A 23,871-nucleotide genomic window follows, 5' to 3' on the forward strand; every position below is an offset into this window, starting at 1 on the left:
TTGTGACTACAGCATCTTAATACTGATGCCAATACAGAGTCACTTGGCTGTGTTGACCCTTGTTTATGTTTTTGAAAAAGCTATGTGTGATACTTATCATATCCGTCAATGAATGCGATGGAAAATCAATTTTGAAATTTTGGGATAATTATAGTCTAAGTGTGATCACAAAGTTGGAAAGGGCGCCCTCTACATTAAGAAGGGGAAAAAACTACACTGGGATTTAGAACTCAATTTACTTTAATGAAATTATGCATACTAAAAGAAAACTACAGTGTTTACAAACATCTTGTGCAACTTACAGTATGCCAACAATGAATTTGAAATAGATGACATCTTTAATGTACACACTACAATAGGGTCAAGTGGTATTGTCATTGACAAAACTTCTAATTTATCATGCTGATTTTTAAAAGTTTTATATCTGTCATATTGTTTGCTACTTGTTTGTCTTATCAATCACAAAACATTCTAAATCTTGTTAATAAATGAATGTTATATTGATACAAACACGACTGGCCATCATAAACAAACATTTTACAAATTTTTCAAAAAATTCAACCATATATAAGTTTCTTAAATTTTATGGTTAATGGGGAGGGGAGGTTCTATAATAACATTCAAGTATCTTCAATGGAACTGCATATCATTTTGTAGTTTTTCCTATTATTTACTCTAGCCATACATACTTCTGCAGCTGTATAATTCACTTGTACTACAGAGCATACAGGAAAGGTTGATATTTCTAACAAGCAGTCAGATGTACAATTATTTATCAAGAAAACTGCATTGCAGATTTTTATGACATTTACAAAATGCACGAAACACTCTTTACTGATGGTGAAGTTCAAGATTGACCCATACAGTATCAGTGCCATTAAATCAATAGTTCTATCATTCTTACACCTAACACGTGATTTGATACCAACTCTACAAAGAAATATTTGCCATACATATGTTGTCTTCACATCATGATGTAGCCGTCACTCTGGCTACGACCAGTCTGTTCCTCATGGACATTTGTGTCATGTGGTCAGAGACACCACCTCTAAAGTCAGTTCTGATGGGAAACTAAGAAAATTACAGGCACATTTCTATGATGAGATGTCAGCTTGACAGCATACATCCCTTCACATCATAATCTATCATACAAAATCTACATTCCAATATAAAGGCCAAATAAAAAAAATATGTGTTTCTGGTATTAAACCCACTGACATTAACCATTTTTTCGCATTTTCAAAAAAAATTTAATTATCAAAAACATTTTACCATATTTTACGGGTATTTGCCAATGAAAATAAAAAACATTTCCTCCAACCTACCTGTCCTAATTTTAAGAGACATGTTACCAGAAACACAGTTTTATTTTTATTTAGCCTAACTACCTGAGAACATTACAGTTTTTGAGTAATTCTGGAAAGCTTCAACATGATACATTGACAGATCAGGCGGATTGTACTCATTTGAAGTGAGTGTATGTTACGTATAATCAAACACCTCTATCTGCAATAGCTATCTATCAAAACAAACACCCATGAAATAAGAACTTTTTCAAATTTACAGTCCCTTCTCAATGACATATCAACTCAGTGTTACATCATATGGCAACTAACTACAATTTTCAGAATAAACAGAACAGAAAGGCTTTGCAGTAAGAAATCCTGTGAGTAACCCCAGTGTAACAGATGATGTTGCCTTGAAATTTCAAATGGGCAAACACATCACTTATTCATCAAATGAAATATGAAACCATATATCAGCTAGTCAAAATAAACTCCAGTATAAACACAGTTATTTGGCTAAGCTTCTTTCTAGTTACACTGAGTAACTATAGCGTCAACAATGCATTCAATATTTGGTGATTTCAAGCCACTTGCAGAATTCAATGCACCTTTCCCTTCTTCTTAAATCTTTCAAATAGTATCAAAAGAAATATTATAAAACACAAGTTTTGACACTGAAGATCAATACATTGTCATACCCCTGTCTTTTTGAAATGGAAACTAATTTTATAACATGACAAGCGTAAGTACACGTAACACTATGCAAGTTTACCACTACTTACTGGATACCAGTTGTTCATTACGTTTTTTACACATCTTTCAATATGAAAATAAAGATACGATACATACACTAAGTATAACTTGATCAGTAATTTCCGAGCAAAACTGGAACTGTGCAATATTGACTCTTTAGAATTGTTACCTCTGTACATTGATTTGAAAGCTATGATATAATACTGGAAATTAACTCTCTAATTGATGTTGATCTTAATAATCTATGTACCAGTTTAATGTGATACAAAAAATCTCCTTTGTAACGATATCTAACAATTTCTGAACAAAAGCCTCACATTTTGCAAATCATTGACAGGATTGGTCTTTTACAGGACCACTGTACAACGATGAATTAACACTGACTACAGTGATAACTACATACATACTAGGCTTGTAAACTTGAAACCAGCCTTTGTTGCAGGGTGACACTGTGAAAATCCCCATTGCTCTATCACTGAAATTCAATGAATCATTTTTAGAGAGAATCAGCCGACCACTTTAAGGAGTGCCCACTACACTGGTAATTTTTTCAAAGTCTGAACACTACAATTTATCCTACCAAGACAAGCGTACATATATCTAGACACTCGTAATGCTGCTGAAAAATCTAATCTAGTATGAAACATCTGTACATTATTCATGGAAAGGGTTCAATAGACAATGAAAAATATGACAACTTGAAAATATTTGAAAGTTTGATGGATTCCATCCATGAGTAAAGAAGTGATCATTGGTAGTTGACTTTTGAATAGATTAATCTACAAACCAAAAAATTATTACTTATAATCTGCAAAGGGTATCATACAACAAAGATTAGTACACCCATCACTTGGAAAGAGGAATTATCATGTAATAGTATGTCGATATAGACCAATATACCCTTTATAATTCAGAAAGTTTTTGTCATTACAGTTTAAAATAAAGTATTTAATTGAAAAACCACTTGCTGATTTCCTTGAAGGCGAAGTATTTGACATACAGTTAAACTGAAACACAATTTGTTTCTGTATCATTAATCCTTTTTTTGATCTCTTTTTGCACAAAGTTGTTGCAAAACATCTCTTTTGTATCCATATCATTTCTATTGACAGTCTCTAAACAGTGATTCAGTTCAAACGAAATCTACCATACACAGAATGTAACTTGACCACACTTGAAATGTGTTACATCAGAATGACAGATAAAATAGGCTTTTGGAGCACTCTACACGCAAACACAAAGGTTGGTTTTACTGAGAATCAGCAGAATTGCATCGTTTAGATCTGATGAAGGCCATGCCATGATTTCTCATGTGAGTTCGCAATGCTATTTCATTATCAAATGACCTGTAACAAACATTACATTCTAGAGCTGAATCTTGTGAAGATTTAAAGACAGACCCACTACTACATGTCTCTGCCGTCTTGCCGTCTCTATCCTGGCTGTCACTATTACTACCTTTCTGCTCAGCTCTATTCACTGCCATTTCATATTCTCCAATGTCTCTGACTTTATGAGTCATATACAAGTGTTTCTTCAGCGACTCATCTCCACGGAAACACATTCCACACTCCCTGCACTGAGAGAGAGACTGGTCAGTTTTATGTTGTCGGATGTGTGTCTGGAATTCACTCCGAACTTTGCTGGTGAATTCACACTTGAAGCACTTGTACTCAGAGCTGAACTCAAATTTTGCTCGTTTTCCACTATCGGAAGAATTTGTACTCTTCCGTTTTCTGGAGATCAGGCCTGACATTGGAGTGGTAGTTTGCCCAGGTTGCCTCTCACCATGTTTGGCTGAGACAATGATATTATGCACTGCTAGTAGGTGTTTCTCAAGTAAAGACCGTTTTGTGAAGGTTTTCTTCCCATCTGCACAATGCCAACACGTATATGCATGAGACAGTTTGTGTTTTATGCGAAGGTGTCTTTGCAGGCTTTTGTTAGCTTCAAAGCTTCGTTTGCAGAGATGGCATGGATACTGGGATACCTTTCCATGCGTGTGTTTAGCATGTTTGTTGAGATTTGCCCACTTTGAAAAGACAGTACCACAATCTGGACATGTATTTTTATTAGCGGGTTTCTTTTCATGTTGCTGCATGTGATCAGCAAGTAGTTCTTTCTGTGAGAATTTCATGTTACACTTTGTACACATAAACACACCCTCTTTTTCATGCTCTTTTCTATGTGCCAGCAAGTCGTCTTTCTTCTGGAATGCTTTGAAACACACAGAACACTGCAACGCACTGGCTGAACTGGTACTGGTCATCTGACCTTTGGGGAAAGCGGTCGACACAGGGGCTTGGTTAACAACTGGTACCAGCTTACTGGAACTGTCAAAGTGTTTATTTTTGTGTTGCAACATGAATTGGTACGTCTTGAATGGTGTGCGACAGACATCACAGATGAAGTCTTTCAGCTGTGCGCCTTTGTGAACAGACAACTGATGTTTCTCTAAAACTTCCTTACTATCGTAATGTTTGTAGCATTCATTGCACTTGAAGACATAAATGCGCATGTCTTTGCCCATGAGATGTGAATCAAGATGCACAGGTAAGTTACTCTTTTGGGTGAAGACAGTGTCACACATCGGACATTTGTGAATGACTCGGAAACCTTGGTTTGGCATTTTGTGTTGGGCTTGCATATGGTTGTTAATATTCTCCACTGATTTAAATGCCATCGGACACACTGGACATTTGCAGAAACTATCTGTATGTGAGTTCTGGAGATGTGTTTTCAGGTGAGTGATATTGGGATAACCAGCATTACACTGAGGGCATTTATACACAGCTTGCCGACAAAAATGAATGCATGTGGAATTCAGATGCACGTAGAACAGTTCACGGTCATATTTTTCTTCTCCGCATTCAGGACATACATATGGTGACTGGTTTTGATGAATGCGCTGATGTGCTTGAAAGTAACACTTGTTAGGGCACTGCAGGCCGCATATACTGCAGATGAAGTTTTCTGATAACTTGATGTTAGCGTTTGCCTGGAAGTGAAGTTTCCTTGCCTGGCAGTTTGCAAACACCACATTGCATTCTGTGCAGTGAGGCTGGGATGGCATTTGCATTGATGATTCATTTTCTTGGTAACTTGCAGGTAACCCCAGCCTATCTCTGCTTGGCCATAGTGACGTGATGTTCTTACTGAGTGGCGACACCTCTACTGATTTCAGTGACACGGTTATGTTCTTTGCAGATTTGGAATAGTGGAGTCGTACATGCCGTAGAAGACTACACTTGTTGTAAAACACCAACTTTTTGTTGCAGATTTCACAGACATACGCAATATTCATACTGCGTCTTTCAAGATGCATGGATAGACTTGTTTCCAACACAAAGGCATCATTACATTCCATGCATTTATAACCGCCATCTGGCACATTCAAATTCCATTCCTTGGGTGGCATCTTTGGTACATACCTTGGCACGGGGTTGCTACGTTTTAACAGATTATTAGGAACGACAACATTGACTGTGGGTCCGGAGTTTTCAAGGGCATCTATTATAGATGACTTCATCATGGAACTGGCAGTCTCAATAGCCGCTGTTACTTGAGATGTTGGAGGTGCTGAGAGTTTTGGCTTTGCAACATTCAAAGCATTGGTAACACATCCCGGACTGCCTGTAGTCAATACTAGTAGTTTTTGTGCTGATGAAGTTGTCACATTCGTTGGTAATACTTTATTAGCTGCAGTCACTGCTACAAGCTTGGCTGGGTTAACACTAGTGAGCAAAGGCTTGGCTGTACTTACACTAGTAAGCAATGGTTTGGCCTGGCTACTGCTGGACACCAGCGGTTTGCTCGGCTGTACATTGGTCACCAATGGTTTAGGAGCAATTTTCACCTGGCTTTTGTTCTGTAACACCTGAGAGGTGATTATCTTTTGGCTTGCTGTTGTAGTTGCCGTCATGACTGTCAGTTTGTTAGATGCACGACTGCTGTTGACGCTCTCCTTTGACGCTGTGGCTGTATTATCTACAGTAACAGCTGCCTTCTCTGCCTCTTTTTCTTTATCTCTGATATAACTTTCAGACAACTGTTTCAATTGTTCTGCTGCACAAGAATGTCCAATTGTCTCTTTCTTCAATGTTGTATCAGGCTGGGGAGGAATATCTGTGTTTTCATCTTCCGCAGCGGTACTTTGTCCAGACTCCCCTACCGTACTCTTTTCACCATCACTAACACTATGTTTCCTGGTTGAGTTTTTGTCATTTCTTTCTTTGTTCTCAGATACTGGTTTGCTGACTACATCATCTCCTTCAACATTACTGGATTCCTTTTCTTCATTCATGTCAAATGAGCTTTCTTTGGTCGAATCATCTGTACTATCAACACCATGAGCCTCACTTTTCATATCGGAGCTTTCTTGAGTTTTCGTTTTCTCATCTATGACTAGTTTGTCATCTTCATCATCTGTTATGATGGTATCATCATCATCATCATTATCATCATCATCTCTTTCCTTTCCCGATTCTTCCTCTTTCTCTTTAACAACTTTACTGACATCCTTTTCTGCTCCTTTATTTTTGACGTCTTCTTGCCCAGAATTGGTATAGCTGGCGGTTGCATTCTCTGAGCTCAGAGAACTGGATGCTTTCTCAGCAAGATCTGGAATATCATACGCTGCAAGGAGGTCGTCAAAGTCTGGAGTTTTCACTTCTGTTGACATTGTCGACTGAAAATAAAATAAAAGGATACAAGTTTAGTATTATTGAGTTTGTTGGCGATGCAGCAGTAATGGAGCTGACATGTAACAAGTGCACAGTGGGCAGACACTGTATCAATACTACATACCTTTCTGTACATTTCTGATTTGGTCATTCTCTTGTTGGAAGCCCCTCAGACCTCTATGATACAGACAACCCAAAGTAATTTAGCAGCAGTTCCCTATGATTTCAAAATGATCTGATATTAATGACATATATTTTGTACAATATTGGTTAATTATTATTGTTTCCATTATCAAAACTTCAATGACTCAGCCTGCTTCATGATCAAACACATTTCTCAAATCAAATTACAATACACTCAGCTGACACATTTTAAGGTGTTTATTATATGGTATGATAGAATCAGTAGCAACATTTTCATTCACCTATTAGTAATACCGTATTGAAGAGGTTACTTCAATACCAGGTATTCAATGTTTCAAGACAAAAGTCCTTTTTTCACACCCTAGGAAGCCAGTTCTGAATACTGTACATATACACAGACCTTTAACCCTTTGAACCCGGCTCAGATATAAATGTCCGATGATGTCATACAGTACCAGGGGGTCAGGGTGCAAACGGTTGAAAAATATGACTTTTCTCAGACGTAGTCTGGAAATGCTTTTGTTTAATACATTGATTGTTCATCAAAACTGTTAATGTTATGTTTTATATTTTACATCTCCTTTAATGAACAATGAGTGTATCAAAAAAAATTCCTGGTTAAATATGAAATTCAAAAAACTGAGTTTATGTAAAGCTAAACCATTTGCAAAATTTAATAGGGTTCAGCATTTTCATTATACAGTAAATGTATGGAACAAGGCGGTAAGCTTTTAGTGAACTGTTTTGGAATGTGAATAAGTTGAAATTTTGGTCACTGATAATGTTGCTGTTCATTATTTCGTTGTTTTCATGAGTAAGAGGTTGAATCACTTTAAAAATTGTGTGAAAAAGCACCCACACCAATGATAAAGATGAAATCTGGAAAACACCACAATGTATGGTGACCTCGACAGTGTTTGCATATGAAGTGGGGCAAAGCTTCTGTGTTGCATTGTGGGAACTTTGAGCTTCTTGGTCATTGCTTGCCCTCATCAATATGTATAATTTGCTTGCAGTCTGTTTCGTACAGTCAAACAAAATAATGAGCCTTTACATTCAGACTATGGGAAGGAGTAAATTGTAATGGACGCGGATGACCTGCTTAAGGTCATCTTCAAGTTCGACAATATACTACTGGTGACTCTGACCAGGCAGGATATCGACTACATTCTTATGGAAGTCCTAAAATCAATATGACATCAGTAAACATCAACTGGCGATCCCTATACCTTTCCCACATATTTTAAATGAAATGATTCGATGACATTGAAGTGCAACTGGACGGATGTGCCGGTGTTTTTGTTCTGCGAGTTGTCACCTTCCACGAAAGCATGCATTGCATAATTAATGAGGTGCGAACTCCGAACACCGACCATGTGTCCGGCTCTACTCGGAAATTTACGAGGTGGCACCTACCTTGGTCGATACAATAGAAAATGTATCTAAAACAGGGCTTAATACTGGTTGTTTTTACCAATTCCCATAGTTTGTAAGATCAGTCAAAATACACCTACTCTGCAGGACCATGATGGACGCCAACATCACGTGATTACCCGTCATTCTCTTTATTTCCCACAATTCATTCATCGTAGCTGGAAGCCATGTATATATTGACGAAGTTTGATGACATCCCGGAACTATTATAGTGTATGTTTGTGGCAGTTAGAGCAGAGCTAGTTCCGTGAAACTTCACATAGTACTTTGCAGCCATGAAAGTGATCGCGTGGAAATGGTTCCTCGCCATCTTTCTTTCAACTGTCGCCGGTTCAAGTGAATTAGACGCCGGGACGCCAAGTTCCGTCGTAGGTGGTAACTTTGCACGAGACGAGCTACCAGGCCACATGAAACCATTGGGCGCACATAGACCCCCAGAAGAACCCATAGATGTCCTAGACTACGTACCCGACCCGCATAGTTTTTTTGAAAACTATGTTTTCCCGGGCAAGCCCGTACTTTTTCGCGGCGCGGCCAAACGCATGAAGGCGTTTCAAACCTGGAACGATGACTATCTCAGGTAAGTCATCATTGGGGTGACATTGGTTTACGAGGAAGTGCACACATATGGTGGCGTGAACTGGTAGTAGATAATAAAGAAAGAGCAACTTGCAGTGTAGTGTTTGTTCATGTTTTCCCGATCTCGAACGTCACCAAAGCGTTGTATGTCTATGGAGGTAGAAGCTCGCGTCTACCTCAATTATATTTACAACTTTTGTAGAGAGGAATTGGTTAGGATTTCTCTGTAAAGTTGTCTGTGTTGAGTTGCCACTCCGTAGGTCGCCGATACTCTGTGTACACGTGCTCCATTGCACGGTGTGGGACTTGAAACTTGGGATCGATCGTCGACGTGTAGTTAGTGATTGTGTTCACACCATTTCCGGATATTCCAGTTCCGTTTGTAGGAGTTCATGTTGGTGCAAGCTTTTCATTTTCGCAGTGACTTGACGAGTCATGACAGTGTGAAATATTCTTATTCATGTGATAGTTTTGTTCGTACATCGGCAGCGCACTCTGTGTTTATAGCCGTCTGTGGCAGGGCTGTGCTGTTCCCTGCTGAAACACACAGCCCTATACCACTCACAGTACTGCCAATAACAGTTAACTTCGAGCAGAGAGACCGTGCTCCGACTAAGAGAATCAGTAAACATTAGATGCATGTTTACTTCGAATTTCTTCGAGCCGAAGGTCTGTACCACAATTTATACAAGTGCACTCAAACGTGCTGAAACTTTGAAAACGCTGGGTGGCAAACTAGCATTTAAGTTGTGCAGGGACCTCATTGTTAACAACTTAAAACACGACCTCAAACTGAATAACAAACAAGAAAACAAAAAAACTGTAGGTTTATCAGAAGTCTTACAATTGCGCTATTTACATATTAGTTTTGTTATATAGTCTGTTGGGTTTTTTGTTGTTGCTTTGTTTACTTCAATTGTTAGGCTTGTTGCTTTTAGGTCCCCTTTTTAGGGACAGGTCAGTTTCTTCGGCCTGGGGGGGGGGCGGTGGATTATTTTTTGCCGACGTCAAAAAGTGGCTGACCCCCCCCCATTCCAAATTTCGAAAACAGGGTGACCCCCCTATCCAAATTTCGAAAACAGGGTGACCCCCCCCACGCGCGACATAGATAAAACAAAAGGTGGACATAAATTATATATATATATTATATTTTACGTTTTACATATATTTATATTTTAAATAGTCATTCTATGTTTTAATGAAATTGTTGACAGGTCAGTTGTAAGATAGGAATTTCAAAGTGTCAATCTTAAAGTTTGAATACAGTACATTTTGAATGAGCTGTATTTTGAATGAGCTGTGAATGTATTTCACACTTTCTATGCTCTTTAACCAGATGTCCTGAACTGTTGTACAGAAATGGATGTCAATCATTAATATCAAAGAGGAAAAAGCAGTGAATCAAAAACTTTGATGGGTGTTAAGACTTGCCAACCATCCAATTAAATCTCCTGAGGAGCCATAGACTAGAGAGCTTTTTTAGCCAAATCTGATGTGTGCAGTGTCTGAGAGGACCTTTTCTTGTAACATTGAAACCATAAAAGCACAGCTAATAATGACAAAAACTGCCTTTTTTAACTGTTATTTTGTTCATAAAAAAGCATCTTTGTACAGAAAACCTGAGACACACAGGAAAATAATTGCATCAATGAGAAGGAAAGATATCTTGTCATTTTTCTATCTCTAAAATAAGTCACTGTATCAAATATATATTGTGAAATAATAGTGCATGTTGCTTTCTCATACTGAATTCTCATAGAGAGAACAGAGAAGTATCAGGAATTTGTCATGCTTTTCATATGAAATGCAGATTTCATAACGGTATACACTTTCACTTAGCAAACATCAAGATATCTCTGACATATATCTCTGATTTATTAATGTACGGCGCCCGAAGGGCGCACCGAAAAATATGAAACATCCTGATATCTCTGATGTATATGCCTTGTATATTAAAGTCATGCACCTGAAGGGCATGCTGAAAAATGTCTGATATATTAAAGTAACGCGCTTGAAGAGCACGCTGAAAAATATTGAACATACAGATATCTCTGATATATGTATGCTTGATATGTTAAAGTTGGGCGTGCTGAAAAATATGACTGATTATTAAAGTTACGCGCCCGAAGGGCGCGCCGAAAAATACAACTGAATGATGAAATTTGTGGCTGACACTAGCATTTTAGGCAATGATGAGCCTGTGTCAAAATTCAAAAACACACTGACCCCCCTATTGGGCATTTCAAAAACATGGTGACCCCCCTATCACCAAAGTCAAAAACAGGGTGACCCCCCCCCCCCCATGAATCCACCCCCCCCCCCCAGGCTGAAGAAACTGACCAGTCCCTTACCAACAGGTATCAGTGCTGTTCTCAACTATTTTCACCTTGTAAATTTGGAGCTAGCCTATAAAATGGTGTGAATCGCATGGTCTTCCCTCGTTGAGTTTAGTTTCCATGTTATGTGGGCAGTGTAGGAATACGCATTACATATAGTAGCTGTTCATATGCAGTGGTACTATGGCCTATCTATTACCCTTGGGCAAGGGCTCATTGCCACAGAATCGGTGCGAGCCAACCCATAGGCCTTATCACTAGTTACCACACCAATCGATATCGCTTATTTACAACACTTACAGGCAAGACTTGCCACTTCGATGCCTGGTATGCATGTTTTTTACACGCACTTAACATTTTCATATCATTAACAGGAAGGAACCCAATGACTGGATTGTTTGTATAGGATAAACAACAGAAAACCGACACCGAAATACCGGTATATCTGACTTGTAAGCCTTAAGACAGATAATCACCAGTCTGGGATGCAAATTAATGTCTTTACGACCAGATGGCTATTGACTCACACTCATCCAAATTAAAGTCAGGCACAGTGCATCTTCGCTTGCCAAGGCCTGCTGTTCGGGCAGCTGGATGCTTCCCGAAATCAGGCCTTGGCCGATCGAGCCCGCAGATCATGGTTTTTAAAGCGCCACCACACAACTGTACGAGACCAGTAACTAGCCAATCAGCGATCGCTGTCGTTGTTTACATTTCATTTCTAATTCTTCCCGTACGCATTCAAAGCGACAGTGTAAATTTGTAATACTATCTTACAGCTTAGCTAAAGTATTTACTTCGGCGAAACATGGTTTACAAATGTACCTCGATCCAACACGATCATCAAGTCCTCCGCAAACTTTGTTAGAATGCCAAGTGAGTGACTGAGAAACGTTGATGTGAAGATTGTTCGTTGATCTATGTCCCCGGTCTATGTCGCAGTTGCACACTCTGCACTTTGCCGGCGGCATCTCGGATTTCTCTGTTTATGTAACGCGTGCTGTGATTGGTCCGCCTGATTTTCAAGTTCTATGAGATTTCCTTCGCACAGTATATCAGCGTGATCACGCACGGCGTAGTTAGTGGAAGACTCCTGTCTGGTTAACAAGCCGTGCGAGTGGACGATGGGCACAGTGTTAGTGATATTAAAACGCTTAGTGTGTGTAAAAAAACATGCATACCAGGCGTCGAAGTGGCAAGGCTTGCCTGTAAGCATTGTAGCTGCAATAATGAAATATATTAGTCTGATACGAAATCAACGTGTACCTGCTGTATCATTGACTATCTACAACTCATTCTCCACTCAACAATAAGAACATGTATTTTCAAACCACTTTTCAATGAGCCGTTAAGGGTTTCTGTTCAAATTTGAACTTCTGACCTTTAACATATTCAATACATTAAACATTGTAGAAAAAACTACCGATGTCACTAGTGATAAATGCAAAATGCCTTCTGTGCCCATTAATCTTTCTTCATGTCCATTGATGTTTGCGATGTTACATTGATATGTGTAGATATCACAACATTATTGCAAATATTTATGTTTTAACACTCCTTTAAATGTTTGTTGCGCTGTTTGTTTACAGAAACGAGTTATTCCATTTCAGTTTTAGGAATAACCAAACCTTATCATATCTGATCATATTCACATTGTCAATAATTTAAGGGTCACGAGTCAATATCAGCATCAGTCAATGTAATTGTGGGTCCATAGCTGTGGTGTTTTCAGATGGGATTCCTGCCTTTTACGGGCTGGTTTTGACTTTTACGATTTTAACCCCATGTGTTGGTGGGGTTAAAATCGTAAAAGTCAAAACCAGCCAGTAAAAGGGGTAAAAGGCAGGAATCCCGTCTGAAAACACCACAGCTATGGACCCACAGCTACTGTCAATGTCGCTCATTGCCAATGTGGTACTTTTTGAACTTGATGTTGTGTAGGTTATTTTTTTGGCCGTATTGATGTAGAGAAACCCTGGGCCCTTTATTGGACTCGCATGGTGTACAGAACCTCATAAAAACACATAAGTGTTTTGTAAAGCTTTCTTCAACAATCATTGGTTGTAAACATCATTTGCTTTATTTTACAGGGACAAGTATGGTGAAATAAATGTAGAGGTTGAGGAGGGTAAAAAAGAAAACAGATCACTGAGCCTTTTTGACATGAAGTTTCGACGTTTCCTTGAGATCTACAACTCATCTGATGTATATATGGTGGAAAGTTTACATGATCAAATGAAAGGTTAGTATCCTATTTATGTGCAATATAATTTGTTTTAAATATCTTATCGAAAAACAGTTGCCTCCCTAGAAACACCAGTATGTAATATGTTTGTCAGAATTACTGTGTTATAAAATCTGAAACTTCATCACAAACAATCTCGTGAGGGCTGGCTGAATCTTTCCACAAAAAAGTGCGCGAGGATATGCATTGCAAAAATGTGGTTAAAGTGACTGGAAAAGCTACACCAGATCGATGTTCAGTAAATAGCCATAGCATTTAAATATTGATGAAAACAGATCTCAGAGAAGATTACTCAATTTGGATTATGATATGTATTTATGAATATCAAAAAATGCGCATCTATAATTTAAACATCAAATCATGCCTTGTAGATGTCATTACTTATAAACATTGATTCAAACATGAAGTGATATCACAATCTGTTCACTGAAATTCTCAGATCATTATAAATTCATGACATCGCAAATCCGTGTGGGGTGGAATTATTTGTAGCACTCACAAATACTAAAATATCACAGGTACATGCTGCAGATGGCTTTACAAACTGAAATGAAAACTGGGAGTATTAAGCACTGTTTGGACGATACATGTAAATCATACTCCAGGCTCATTTTTAAATCCTGCCAACGTTTTATCTAAATATCATGTTAATTTTTTATGCAATGTATGCGTGATTGTAGCTATGACAACATGCATCATGCAAAGTTTGCTGCTCTGTATAGTTCAGTCCATGATACTAAATAAGGATTGGCTTTACTGGAACTTTTAATGCTATAAGTATCTGCAAATTTGAATAGGCAGTCACATGGCAGAATGACTGGCATAACAATATCATCAAAGAGCCAGCAGTGGTAGCATTTAATTCTGGTCTAGACTAGAATGAATTGTTAGCAATGACCTTACATTTCAGGTCACAGATGGTGTGTCAATGAGCTAAATACATGTAGTTGGTGTTCCCATAGACACAAGCGGATTTTTTTTCAAGGGTCTATAGTATTCAACATGCAAATAGGGAGTAGAATTCAAAGAATTATGGTGGATATTCATCAAAGAGAAAGTAGCCGTAACTTTTAATGATTGTTTTCGCTATTTTGTCTAGTCAGCCTGTATATGTACATATACATGTGTTAACTACGTTGTTGTTGTTGACAAGTGAATTCTACCTGGGAATACAATTCAAATGTAGACAATAATAGTGGAGTTTACCCGTACAAATGTTTGTGTTGACAATTTACAAACTGTAGTAGGCATATCAACATTTTTTTGGGGGTAGCCCAAGAACTTCAAGAAGTTATCAACATACAAACAAAAATAGTAAAAATACCCGGTATATCATCAATAGTAAAGCTACAAGCCCTTTCATGTTTTTTTTCCACCAACATGGACAAAGTCCTGCCAATGAAACCATTACATTGGCATGAGTAAAAACACTGAAATTGATCTAAATTTGTCCATTGGCAAGCTGTTCCAAGAGCACAGGGGACTCGTGCTTGTTGTTTATTTGTGTATGTTTGTTTGTGTGTATGTGTTTGTGTTTGTTTATTTGTTATTTTTTATAAAATAACAGCGAAAAGCTGTTTTGTTAATATTTGTCAATAAAGAGCAGTTTATTTATTGTTTGTTTGTTTGTTTGTTTGTTTATATATTTGTTTGTTTGTTTGTTTGTTGATACGTATTTCCGATGGTTAGGGTTAGGGTTAGGCTTAAGTTAGGGTTAGGCTTAAGTTAGGGTTAGGGTTAGGGTTAGGCTTAAGTTAGGGTTAGGGTTAGGGTTAGACTTATTCACTCCCTCTATATGTCTCAATATATAGAGGGAGTGAATAAGTCTAACCCTAACCCTAACCCTAACCCTAACTTAAGCCTAACCCTAACCCTAACCATCGGAAATACGTATCAACAAACAAACAAACAAACAAATAAATAAATAAACAAACAAACAAATAAATAAACTGCTCTTTATTGACAAATATTAACAAAACAGCTTTTCGCTGTTATTTTATTAAAAATAACAAATAAACAAACACAAACACATACACACAAACAAACATACACAAATAAACAACAAGCACGAGTCCCCTGTTCCAAGAGTTGCTGCTTTACTTGCATGTGGTGCCTAATTCAGCAGCAAAAGTTACAATGTCGTCTTCCCTGAGTAAAGTTTGAGATATTCAGCGTCACCTCTTTCCGCCTTCACTAAATTTGTCATTTTCCAAGCACAAAGCACAACTTCATCTGCTTTTCCCTGTACTGTATACATCAGTAACTGAAATACACAACACTGAAAGAATGGTAAAGTTTTTCCCGTACACCAGATAAATTGTTCGATTTCAACATACAGCCGTAAACATAGGGACCCAGTCTGTTTTTTGTTGTGTGTGTACACCACCACTGTATACATGTTCTTTCTCAGTTGAAAATGAGTTTACAGATAGTGTGAACAATAATTGGTAAAGTCACAGTCCCTCCACCTGTATTGTGGTTACGTTGTATTATCACATGCATATGTCAAGGTATGAACAGTCGAAACAGTATTTTAATGTAAGGTCATTTCTGCTGTCATCGAATATATAGCCTGGAGGAAGTAAATATTATAGTAATCTGCAAAGCATTTGTCACAGATTATAAGCAGTATTAGACTCTCTCACAGCCCTGAGTTTACCACGTAACTTCTTATCTCTGCCTTAATACTGACTCTCAACGGTCTGGCTGAGCAAGGGTATTTAGCATGGTGTACTACATGTAGCTGCACCAGTACTCTGAGCCAGTTTACACTAAGCATATCAATGTACATATCGAATAGGGAGGGGGGGAGGACTGTGAGAGAGCTACAATGCATAGTTGATGAGGGACTTTGGGAGAGCTACTATGCATAGTTGATGAGGGACTGAGAAGGAGCTACAGTGCATAGTTGATGAGGGTCTGTGAGAGAGCTATATATCACACCATGAACATGATATTTGTAACACCTGTGTTGTTGTGTTTTGTTGCACCGGCAGATGATTTTATGCTGCTTCGATGCCTCCTCTGTGGTTTTTCCAACGTACTTTTAGATGCAGTGTTGTGGTTTAGTAGTGGTGGCACCAAATCAGTGTTACACTACGATGCCCTTGATAACATCAATTGTATAATGGATGGAGAGAAGGAACTCATCATGATTGATAGAGTAAGTGAAATTGGTAGTTTTCATGTTTTCCATTTTCATTGAATAAATACCAGGTAGATTTAAATGTTATTTTCTCTGGTATAATTGGTTGTAAAATTTTGTTAGTCTGCAAGCTGTATGCACTAGCATGATCTGATGTGTCATTTCGATGACAATTTTTCAAAACTTAACAAGTTAGTATTCCAGTTATTCACATGAATCTTCAGTCTTCATGTCATTGTTGGAATTGTCAAATGTCTCAGATAAAAACTTCTTCTGACCATTCTTTTGAATTTGCATTGATAAAGTTTAAAATGTTTTTCTATGCAAGTTTATACAGTAAAAGATTGTTTCATCAATAATGGCTTATTGATGTTGATATTATATACGGTCACTGATTCTACCAGTATCTTGTCAGACTTCTGCAAATTAGCATAACACCGATGGGCTGATCTCTTGAATGACAATATTTTCTTCCACTATGATGACTACATAGCAAGCCATGTGACTTGATATCACCCAGTGTGTGTGGGACGATTCCCATGGGTGTTGATCAAGACAAGATCAGGAGAATTTCTCTAAATCTTCTCTCTGAGTGGAACAGTCATTCTTAGAGAAATCAGCACTAACCCCATTATTTTAAGATTCAACAAAAATTATATTATAGTATTTTTATTGTTCTGAAATTTATCAGTTTCCTTTTCTACTCAAAAAATCATGTCAGAATGCCGCCGTGTACAATTTGTCAATACAGCCCATATCTGCATAATATCCCATGTTATTGTTGACGATTGAATTCTGGTATAACATTTTATGTTTATATCACAATACATGCAATAATGGTCACACTTGGTGAACAGTACATCTATATTCTCCATCACTTACATATAAAAAGAATGAATGACTCAAAAAGTTTGTGTTTTTCTTTCAATAATACAGAAAGAAGAGGATCATATTGACATTGATAATCCCGTTGGCAGCTTCTGTGGTGTTGATGTGGATAAAGTTGACATGGTGAAATACCCAGGATTACAAGATGTACCGTGGTATTCTGTCAAAATGTTACCATCTGACTGTCTCTTCATACCATACAAGTAAGTATCTAGACTGTGTTACCACGTAATTGCTACACCCGTGTTGTGTGATATAAGTTTGCTGTATCTTTTAGATCTTTCAAACCAATTTGCCGTAGCATTTTGCTGTCAATTTTGATATCTGACTGGCAGAAAGAATCCAGTGCCAGTATGTATGTAGTTAGTGTATTTATTTAAATCCTTTTGTGGTATTTATTTCTATCGTTTGTCTATTAAAGTGTCAGCATGTTCTCTGTCTAAGCATATCACACCTTGGATAATCATATTTCAACTGTGTTGTATAAGGTTATATATCAGAATGCCGTCAGCAAACTAATTTTTGAATCAGTTATTCTTTGTGCAAATCAGATCTCATTTCTCTTTAAGCAAATGTGAGAATGACTGTTTGATTCTTTGTAGGTGGTTTCATCAAGTCAATTCATCAGGTAGGAATCTTGCTGTCAATATTTGGTTTGCACATCTGTGGAAGTTTGTAGAGGATGAGGACTGCGGAGAGGAACCTTTACCAGAATTCAAACCATTGTCAGCATTTGAGTATGGCAATAGTAATGAACAGTTTAGGTATGTAAAATGTTCTATGGAAGATCAGCCTTAATCTGTGCAATCTATCGTGAAGTTTACAGTGAATTGCTTTGAAGCATTGGCATTAGACGAACTAGACATATTGTCTAAATTGAGGTGTTGCCAACACTGTCGGGTGCAATTAACAGCAAAGCGGTAACATGAGTCAATCATCAAAAATGAACTCTGCAAAAGTTGAAACATTGTCTAGCGGGATGGTTAGACGTAGTCAAAACAACACCATCCGATCCATTGTAAAGTTTTATGTCAGTATATATATCACAATTATATATGAATGGAAGTTATCATTACAGGTGTGGCATCAGTATGTATGTGAATAACGGAATGTCTTTTTGTCGATCCGGTTAGATAATTTGAAAAACTGATACACCTATTGCTTTGATTCTTAGGGGAAACGTATTTTAGCATCTGTGTGGTTGAAGTTTTGATTTCATGCAAGCATATAAAATATGCAGATGAGCTCAAAAAATACAATTATAAGCGAGAAATCTTCTCTCACTCAATAAAACTGTCGCTATTCTATCAGCTGATACTGGCACTAGTGAGAAACTTTGCCTTGCGCACTGTGACATTGAAGTGGGCTATTCTACGATGAGTTTGATTGTATATTTATGTATTATCCAGATTCACTTTCAAGTAGAGGTTTGTATCCATCATATGACTTGAGAGATCATTCTTGTTTCACTGATTTTGCTACCATGATATACATTAACAATGTTCATTCATGATATGATAAGTAATTTTTGCATCTATATAGATTTTCTGTGCCTTCACATTTGCACATCTTGTTTTCATTATAGGGGAGAAATATATGATCATTTTTTCACAAACAAAGTGGAAAAAATCAGAAAAGAAGATTTGGTTGAGTACATCCGTGCATCAGATCATGACCCTACAGAGGCCCAAGTGGTAAGATAAAAATCATGTCCATGTATTGTGCTAATCTCACATATATCAAAAACGGTATACAGAATCCTCTTTCTTTGACTGATGAATTTAATAGAGCTTCTGCCTTTACCAAAGGAATTATCAAAACATGAATATTAATAAAGGAAGTGATATTAAATGTAAATCTTCTTGGTGTATAAGTGTATCAGCATGACTCTTGACAAGAGCATCACTGTCAATCACACAAACTTAGTATCTACCAATCCATTGCGTGTGTGTGTGTGTGTGTGTGTGTGTGTGTGTGTGTGTAGATCTACAGCCCGTAATTCTTTGAGTCACCATGATGCCAACCACTGAAACACAGAATATAGTGCGTGTTACTTTGCAAGTTGCACAATGGAATGTCAAAAAACCAACCACAAGGCCTGTCTCAACGGTGAATTGCCATGATATGTTTGAATTGATCACTGTAGTATGTGAAGGGGCTACGCTGATGCACTGGTCCATAGGACATAAAATAATAGGCCAATGAAATATTTTATTAGGATGAAAGAAGAGATTTGACAACTTGATATATTATATCAATTTTAATCAAGATTTCAAGATGATATCGTGTTTAATATTTATGTGTATGATATTTACAATGAAATTAATGGGGTAAGAAAAAACGCGTGATCTATGATACACTTAGTTAAAACAATCCAAAGAGGAAACAACAACCAATTCAAACTCCTGTCCTTAAAATTGTGAACTTCACCATAAAGCCTACTACCAGTATAGTAGATATACAGTGAACATTCCAGTCAAAAACTCCACAACCACATTTTTGTGATTGACAGTCAAGCAGTTAATATTCAAGGAAACTTTCGGCAGAAATCTTGGCTGCTGACAGTAAAAGCCGGGCAGATTTGATTTTACCTCACTAATATAACGCAAGTATTCAATGTCAACAAGCACTGATGTTAGAACCAGAGATTGAGGACTGATGCTTGGACAGAGGAGAGTAGATTCATATACATATGGTATACCCGGTATGTATCTTGTGTTTATATTGATTAGTGTTGCACTCTGATCCCCAGGCATTTGAAACCCTTGACGAAGACAAGGATGGTATCGTGACCTTAGAAGAATTGCTGAATTATCCAGTCAATGATTTTGCAATGTTATTTCCAACGATATCTAGAGAATTGGCGTATCAAGGCAGAACAGAGGAAGACTACCCTGAGGACAACTCCGCAGAGCATGATGAACTCTAGTCTTATCTTCACTGTGACAAAGTCAATGTAACAACACAACAGATAGCAGACTACCACTTGTGTAAAGTTCAAAACACGTCAGGATGTGTGTATATATCTATGTACCTTGACAACATGACCACAATGGAGCAAGTTTCATTTAGGAGTTACATATGCTGTAGTGTTCTCCATGGCAGGTTTTTGGATGGGCAGGCTGCATGGCTAATTTCCACACACCAGGCGATAGATGGCCTCCAGCCAATATTCAGGATCATTTCAAGACATTCATGAAATCACACAGAGATGATGACAACAAATTGTATGATTGAACCTCTTTGATGAAATGGCATTGAAACAATACAGTTTGTTACGAATGGAACTCTGATTTTCACATCATGGAATGAGATGACAGCTGGTATGTGCTCATGTTCATGTGCAAAGGGTTTAACCCTCGCCAAAATCTTTGTACAATTGAACTAGGAGACACACAAGTTTGTAAATGTTCTTTGTATAAATGCCTTAATGTATAAAGATATAGTCTATATTTATAAATCAGCATAAGGCCACCTCAAAGAGAGTAATTTAAATGCAAATTGCCTTTATGAATATTCAAATTAACATAGAAATTATGTGTAGATTTGTATGTTAATTAGCCATCCATCTTTGCCTTCAGACTGTGGAGAACACTGACACTGATTAATGTACTTTTACTGTACATTGATAATGTCAAAAACTTAAATAAAACTAAGCTCGTTTGTGGAATATGAATTAAAATATTTACAAATGTGTCTGACAACATTTATCTGTGAAGTTCTCAAAGATTTCACCTTTCACTGTATCTGAAGTTTCATGTCCACAATTACTTCTTTTTTGTATGTGTATTAAATCATCCAGATGTGAAGGATAATAATGTCAAATTTTTGAAAGATTTAATCTTCAAACTGAAGAGAGCGAGTTAATTGCGTTACAAAAATGCATAATTTATGATCAATTTTGTCACTCATGAGTGACTTCGTTTTTAGGTATTACATATAACAATTTCAAAAAAGTGAAATAATATTAGTTTTATATTTTTGTATCGTCTTGTATCTAGAGAGATAAATGCTAAGCTTTTGCCATTACTACTGACGTGAGTGTATACTATTTATCAAGCATGGCTAATTAATCCTTTGAGTGTCAAAGACAATTTTTTGCCTTTATAAAATGTAACCCAGTCAGTTTTTTTCAAACTTTTCCAAAAATCTTGATAGAAAACTGTAGCATATGAAAAGTGGTGCTTTTGCTCCAAAATTATCAGAAAATTTAAAGGAAAATTGAAAAATTGGTAAGATGTTGCACTAAAATTTTGATTAGAAAAATCAAAAGGATTAAATCTTCATGGAATGTGTTTATTCACTTCGGATGTTTTACTCAAGCTTTCTTACCAGAGGCTCAGAGCTCACGCTTTGTAAGTAGATTGACATATTTAAAAATATGTTGTTAGTCCAAGAAAAGTATATTTTTAGTGTTGGAGGGAATCTCAGTTTTTTTTATGTGAATGTGTAATCTTTCTGTGGTGTCTTTGGCACAGGTATATATTCAAGAACTCAACTCTGCTGATAACTTTATTTTGAGGATCACAACATTTTGTAGCGTGCACAAACATAGGTTGCTTGCCGGTGACATTGTCAATTTTTTTATGTGATATTTGTATTCTGACAAATTAGGATTTAAACTATGAAGAAATGAGCTGTAGAAAAGTTTTGCAAAATGATTTCGATGTTCAACACATCCGAATTGTTGGAAATTTGACATGCTGTATGCTGTGAAACTAAGAGTTTTAAACTGTACTAAAATCTTCCACAAAGTAATGTTAAACCATTTCCTTTCACTATCAAAAAATCAAAATCAGGATTAAATTTGCAAATTATAGTAAAAGGACAACAAATGGTCTAAATTTTCCAATATTCTACATTAAAAATATTAACTTTATGGGTGAAAATGAAATTTTTGATTTTCAAAAAACGAGACTGTGATGCCAGACTGGTTTGAACATTCAACACAAAAAGTTAGGTCAGCATAGTATCTGAAAATTTGAATTGCCAAGGCAAAGTTTACCTTCATCCTTTCATTCTAATTTCCCGGTATGCAGTTGATGAAGGCATGGTTGCTGAACCAAACAAAGCTAGATTGAAGATATATGGATGTACCAACTTTTGTTGGCATGGTGAAATGATTAAAGCTCTATCAGCTGTGACGTACAAATATTTTCCATTATCTTTGATCTTTTGGAAACCATGATTTTTCCTTAGACTGACTTAGTTATGATCAACTTGTCTGCACAGCTGTATCAGTATGTATGTATGTAGATATGTCATGTTAATTTGCCAGTTGAATTTTAGTTCGCACTAGAATTCAGTTGTCAACAATAAATTAAAGATGTGGTGTACTCAATACACAGTGCACTTCATTGACAAGGCTTAGATATCACCTTGTATTTATCTGAAGATATTCGCTGACACGTAACGTTTTATATTTTCAGACTAATGTATTGAAAGGGAGAATCGAGAAAATGTATTTGATCTGTTGAACAGAAGTGGTAATATTATCAAAGTTCAAACCATATTGTACCACTAGATGCTGTCAGTGTCACATGTATTCATGATCCTAATAATCAACTCATATAAAGTAGTAGATGAGCAATCCAAATATGTTGTCTTTTCTGTGTTATTTACCAGTCAAAAATTTCAGTTTTTTGTAGGGCTTTTAGAAAGAAGCCACCAGTGTCACAATAGCTATTTTATGACCAATATTCTTGCCAATGCCTTACTATCACATTTTTTTTAGGAGTCTGAAACTTGAAAAATTCGATTTGATATTGCAGTGCATGACAGAATATTGTTATCACTTCATGAGATGGTGTAGCTGATTTTCAAAAGAGTACATTATTTTATTACCATATCTTCATGCTAAACTCTTAACTGCAGAGAAGGAAAACATGGAGTTAAGAGGCTTATTTCATTTATTATGTGAATATATAGGCTGAATGAACTGGTTTTCATAGATTAATAAGTATGTAATTTCCTTTTTATCAATTTACATGAAGTGGGACTAATTGTAAAAAATTGTCAAATAAATGGTTTGGATTTCTTCTTATGAATCATAAGTATTGATGATGTAAATAAAATTGTTGTAAAATAAATAAATAAATAATGTGATGACTGTGATCTTACAATGCTAAATGATGTTGCAATGATAACAGAGGACATTCAAACAGATTTTATCATATTTTACAAATACATGCATCAGCTTACATAGAACCACATGGCAGAGAGCATCCATCAAATCAACTCAAGTTGATGCTCAGATGATTCACTGGGGAACGAAAATATAATTAATATGAATTTTAGCTCACATTTGGTATTGGTATTTGGTATTTATAGCAAAGGGAGCTTATATGGTGAGTCGCGATGCCTGTGTGTATGTCTGTCC

General features: G+C 36.8%; 2 protein-coding genes across 4 annotated transcripts; one reads left to right on the forward strand and one right to left on the reverse strand.

The window, feature by feature from the left end:
* Nucleotides 1–756: 756 nt before the first annotated feature.
* LOC139121934 (zinc finger protein 532-like) lies at nt 757–8,521 on the reverse strand. Of its 3 annotated transcripts, XM_070687261.1 has the most exons (3): nt 8,282–8,416; nt 6,846–6,938; nt 757–6,726 (listed from the first exon to the last, which is right to left on the reverse strand). In XM_070687261.1, exons 2-3 carry the CDS (start codon nt 6,870–6,872, stop codon nt 3,289–3,291), a joined length of 3,465 nt encoding a protein of 1,154 aa, XP_070543362.1. In that variant the 5' UTR covers nt 6,873–6,938; nt 8,282–8,416; the 3' UTR covers nt 757–3,288. The 3 variants fall into 3 exon arrangements, with proteins under 3 accessions (XP_070543362.1, XP_070543364.1, XP_070543363.1); XM_070687263.1 differs by lacking the exon at nt 6,846–6,938 and having other exon boundaries at nt 8,380–8,521; XM_070687262.1 differs by lacking the exon at nt 6,846–6,938 and having other exon boundaries at nt 8,282–8,421.
* On the forward strand, nt 8,513–23,592 carry LOC139121937 (bifunctional peptidase and (3S)-lysyl hydroxylase Jmjd7-like). Its single transcript, XM_070687266.1, has 7 exons — nt 8,513–8,879; nt 13,305–13,456; nt 16,456–16,622; nt 17,541–17,695; nt 18,095–18,256; nt 19,078–19,186; nt 20,245–23,592. The coding sequence occupies exons 1-7, from the start codon at nt 8,575–8,577 to the stop codon at nt 20,419–20,421; spliced, it is 1,227 nt and encodes a 408-aa protein (XP_070543367.1). The 5' UTR covers nt 8,513–8,574; the 3' UTR covers nt 20,422–23,592.
* Nucleotides 23,593–23,871: the final 279 nt, after the last annotated feature.

Source organism: Ptychodera flava, chromosome 21 (genome assembly GCF_041260155.1).
Source record: "Ptychodera flava strain L36383 chromosome 21, AS_Pfla_20210202, whole genome shotgun sequence".
In the NCBI taxonomy this organism is placed as follows: Eukaryota; Metazoa; Hemichordata; class Enteropneusta; family Ptychoderidae; genus Ptychodera; species Ptychodera flava.